Below are 4,074 nucleotides of genomic sequence, written 5' to 3'. Positions count from 1 at the left end.
TCTCTCTCTCTCTCTCTCTCTCTCTCTCTCTCTCTCTCTCACTTCTTCTCCTTCTCTTTTCTATATATCTCATTTGGTTCAGTCATTGGACTGAGGCCATGCTGGGGCACAGACTGGAAGCGTTTCCTTGAAGAAATCAACCCCAGTCCTTTTTTATGTTTTTTTTCTTCTAATCTGGTACTTATTATTCTATCAGTCTCTTTTGCTAAACCGCTAAGTAATGCAAATATTAACAAACACAAAAAACTGGTTGTCAAGTAGTGCGTGAAGACAGACACAAAGACACACACATATATACAAAGACAAACACAGATATACAAAGACACACACACACACACATTTTCGATGTGCTTTCACACCGTTTCCACCAACCAAATTAACTCGCATCTTATTGGTTGGTTCGGGATTACAGTAGAAGACAAAGGTGCAGTTAATATATTATTAACAAATACTTTATGGGTAGTACTATACAAGAAAGTTCATTAAACGCTTCATTTTGGCTACATTTTGGGATTTACGCTTTTGCACATATGAATATAAATTGGATTGATGAATACGAAGATGAATAGGGAATACGAGTATCTTGAATATAAAATTTCTTAATTTGATATTAGACAAACATCCATTGAAGTCAGGAGAGGTATGACCCTACTTTCCATATAAGATCAATAATGATAGTTTTTGTTTGTGCGGTTCTATTTTATATTTGCAGTGCTGTCATTGAAGTGACTGGAGATATGACAGTTGATGCTCATCTCACAAAAATGGGCCTGAAGATGGTAAGTATGGCCCATACAAGCACTGGGGTGGAATTCAGAACAGACTATAAAGAAATCACAGTAAAATTCCCAAAGGATATCATAGAATATGCGACTATAAAGTAAGTACGCTCTCAGACATTTATTGTTGCTGATGTACCTTTTCTTGTGCACCTTCTCATGCAGCTTATTTTTCCTGTTCTCGCTCTTCCTGTGTACCATCTTTGCAATATAGCTCATCTCCAAATCGAGAGAGCTGCATTTACACTTCCTATCTACCTATCTACTTGCCTGCGGGGGTACAGGGTACAGGGTACTCACAACCTAATTATTGTGAGCCCAACACTAACCATTTGACCATGCACCTTTACGCATAGTTTATATAATATACAATACTCGCTCAACCTGATACCTCTTATGGCATTTCCAAAATTAGTGAAATTCGTGTCCTGGAAATATGAAATATTTCCAGTACACGAATGCCAACAAAACGAACGTACATATACTCTTATATACATAACATGTGCATACGTGTGTGGGGATAGGTTTCACATTTATTTATTTAGTTATTTCCTTATTCATCTATCAATCTATTTCAGGAACGATTTCTACACAGTGACAGGAGAAATAGAGAAGAAACTTCAGTTAATAACAGACAACGTCCAGAAGTCAAAGGTCTGCACTGACAAAAGTGTGGAACATCTTCTGGGCCTGAAGTTTTGTCAGGAGATCCGATACACCAATGCTTCGCAACTGAAAGATGCACCGTACTTTCCGTTCACGGGACCAGCTCATTACAGATACTATATGGAGAATGTTGATGTGCCAAAAGGCTATAATCTTACAATACTCCAAGATGTAAGATTAGGCTAATCCTCACCATCATCATCACCATCCTCATCACCATCACCATCAATATCATCATCATCATCACCATCATCATCATTACCACCATCCTCGTCATCATCATTGCAAGTTTGTGATAATGGTATTGTATATTAAGATGGTATTTGCGACATGACAAAAGACAAATATATATTGATTTCAAATATTGGCACAAGGCCAGCATTTCAGAACGTAAAGGCAGACGAGAAGTCGTTAAGCATTTTGCTCGGCGTGCTAACGATTCTGCCGGCTCGCTGCCTTACAGAAGACAAATCTATATTAGTATATTACGATTTTAATTGGAACATAACAAAAGACAAATCTCTATTTTGTATATTATGAAGGTACTTGGAATATAGCTTAACAAAAGACAATCATATTAAGATGGGATGGTCTCTGATACATGAATTAACATCTGACAATATACAGGGTGCAATGATTAAACTGTCGCCATTTTATTCTTTTTTTCAATTTGACGCATGTGCATTGTTTGCTTTTGATTTTGTCGACTACACAGTATAATAGGGTTAGTTAGGCACCGGCTATGAGAAAAACGGCGCCATGACGCAATTCACTCTGCCAGAAATTTGAAAATGACACGCTGTACTGCTTGGCATTCGCGCCGGAAGCTCCAATACGAACATTTCAGAGTTTTGGTGTCAATCTGAGGACAGTGCAATCTGAGGACATGTACTGAGAGTGATAAAAATCCAGTCAACATCATGATATCTGGAGTGATCACCAGTGATGGCGATGCTATGCCTCCATTCATCTTCCCTCATGGCCTCAGACTTAACACGGAGGCCTACACCCAAGTGCCTGAAGGAGGTAGTGCTTCCCTGAGTCATGTTTGTCAGACAATTTCTGAGACCACATCACCCCTAACATCTGGCCACCTAACTCCCCAGCCTGCAATCCCTTGATTAATATTTGTGGAGTGCAGCTGGGCGAGAGGAACTGAAGACAAGGATTATGCCAGCATTCACAAACTTAAGCAGGGAGACCTCCAGAAGAGTTGCAGGAGATTCCAAAGTCATCTGGAAGCCGTGGTTGAAACCAATGACGATTTTATTGAATAAATTTACTCTTTAGTATTTCAAGATAATTTTATGTAAATGTGTGGTAAATATATTTCTTAAAATGAGATGTCAGTGTTATTTTCATTTTTGAGTAATTTAGACGACAATATATTCACCGCATCCTGTATACTGATATATCAAATCCTCTTTTGGAAGTTAAGAACAGCTTCCTCGTCATTTAACGTCCTTTTTCTAAGCTGGCATGGGTCAGACGGTTTGACTGGGACTGGAAGGCTGGAGAGCTGCACCAGGCTCCAGTCGTCCGTATTGGCTTGGTTTCTCTCGCTGGATGCTCTTCTTAATGCCAACCACATTACAGAGTGTACTGGGTGCCTTTTACGTGTCACCAACACTGGCAATGACCACGATTCACTTGGCTTGATGTGTCTTCTCAAGCACACCAAATCGCCAGACACTTCAGCTACTTGGCATTTTACGTGGCACCAGCACCAGTGCTTTTTACATGGCTCCAGCACCAGTGTTTTCTACATGATTTCTGGATAGTTATAGAATTAAAAAAATTATGACGATAAATTGATCTATGGTACAAAAGAAAATATGGCATAAAATAGGTTTGACAGGCAAAATGTTAAAACATGTGTTGTCTGAAGAATTTTACAAAGATATATTTTCCACTTTCTTTTCAGTATCCAAACCATACTATTCTGTTTGAAACTGCGGGATCCAAATCACCCAGGGCACTCGTTGTCACATTCGCAAGAAACAGATGCGCCTTATTTGCGGTAACTCCTTGGCGGAATATGAAATTCAAGGGTGAGTAGTGAACGGATAAGTACGACATCAAAAAGCAAGCCAAGTGATCAGGGGTTCATATCCCAGAAGACAAGCTCTATTTTGTTTCAGTTGTCGATGTTAGTCCTGCTGCTAGTGTTGTTGTTGTTGTTGCTGTCCTTACTGTTATTGTTGTTGTTTAGTCCCAAGTCAGACCTGATCCAGAAGACCTATTATCAAAAGCGTTCCATATTTTTCATTTCGTATATTTTGGGGACTTATTGACTCAGCTGGATTTATGATTTCACTAGGTTAATTCCATTCATAAAAATTTTAATTAGGAGCATTTCTTAAACCGTTAACTTCACATTTCAACAGCTTAACTGAAATTTAGCCCACGTAACAGGAACTGGGAGAGATATCACGGGGAACAGAGAAACTGTGGGGGATACAGATAATCTGACATTATTTTTTAATTCCGCATGCAAAAACATATAAGATAACAGGTATTCTTTTCCTTGGGACAAATTCTTTGTTGACCAACGTTATTCTTATCGTAGTTTACAAATCCAAACATGAAAACGTTACTCAACTTTGAAGTTTTGGAGACAGACGCCCCC

At 38.9% G+C, this 4,074-nt stretch overlaps 1 protein-coding gene across 1 annotated transcript in view; it reads left to right on the top strand.

Moving 5' to 3' along the window:
- Window positions 1-656: 656 nt before the first annotated feature.
- LOC106883540 (apolipophorins-like) overlaps window positions 657-4,074 on the top strand; it is a gene marked incomplete at its 3' end in the record, with an annotated part of 10,660 nt that continues 7,242 nt past the window's right edge. Inside the window, exons 1-3 of the mRNA XM_014934573.2 lie at window positions 657-880; window positions 1,358-1,616; window positions 3,370-3,496. Coding sequence (XP_014790059.1) covers window positions 672-880; window positions 1,358-1,616; window positions 3,370-3,496 — 595 coding nt within the window. The remainder of the gene's footprint in view (window positions 881-1,357; window positions 1,617-3,369; window positions 3,497-4,074) is intronic.

Source organism: Octopus bimaculoides, unplaced genomic scaffold, assembly GCF_001194135.2.
Source record: "Octopus bimaculoides isolate UCB-OBI-ISO-001 unplaced genomic scaffold, ASM119413v2 Scaffold_318773, whole genome shotgun sequence".
NCBI classification, from domain to species: Eukaryota; Metazoa; Mollusca; class Cephalopoda; order Octopoda; family Octopodidae; genus Octopus; species Octopus bimaculoides.
This window is presented reverse-complemented; position numbering and strand designations above follow the sequence as displayed.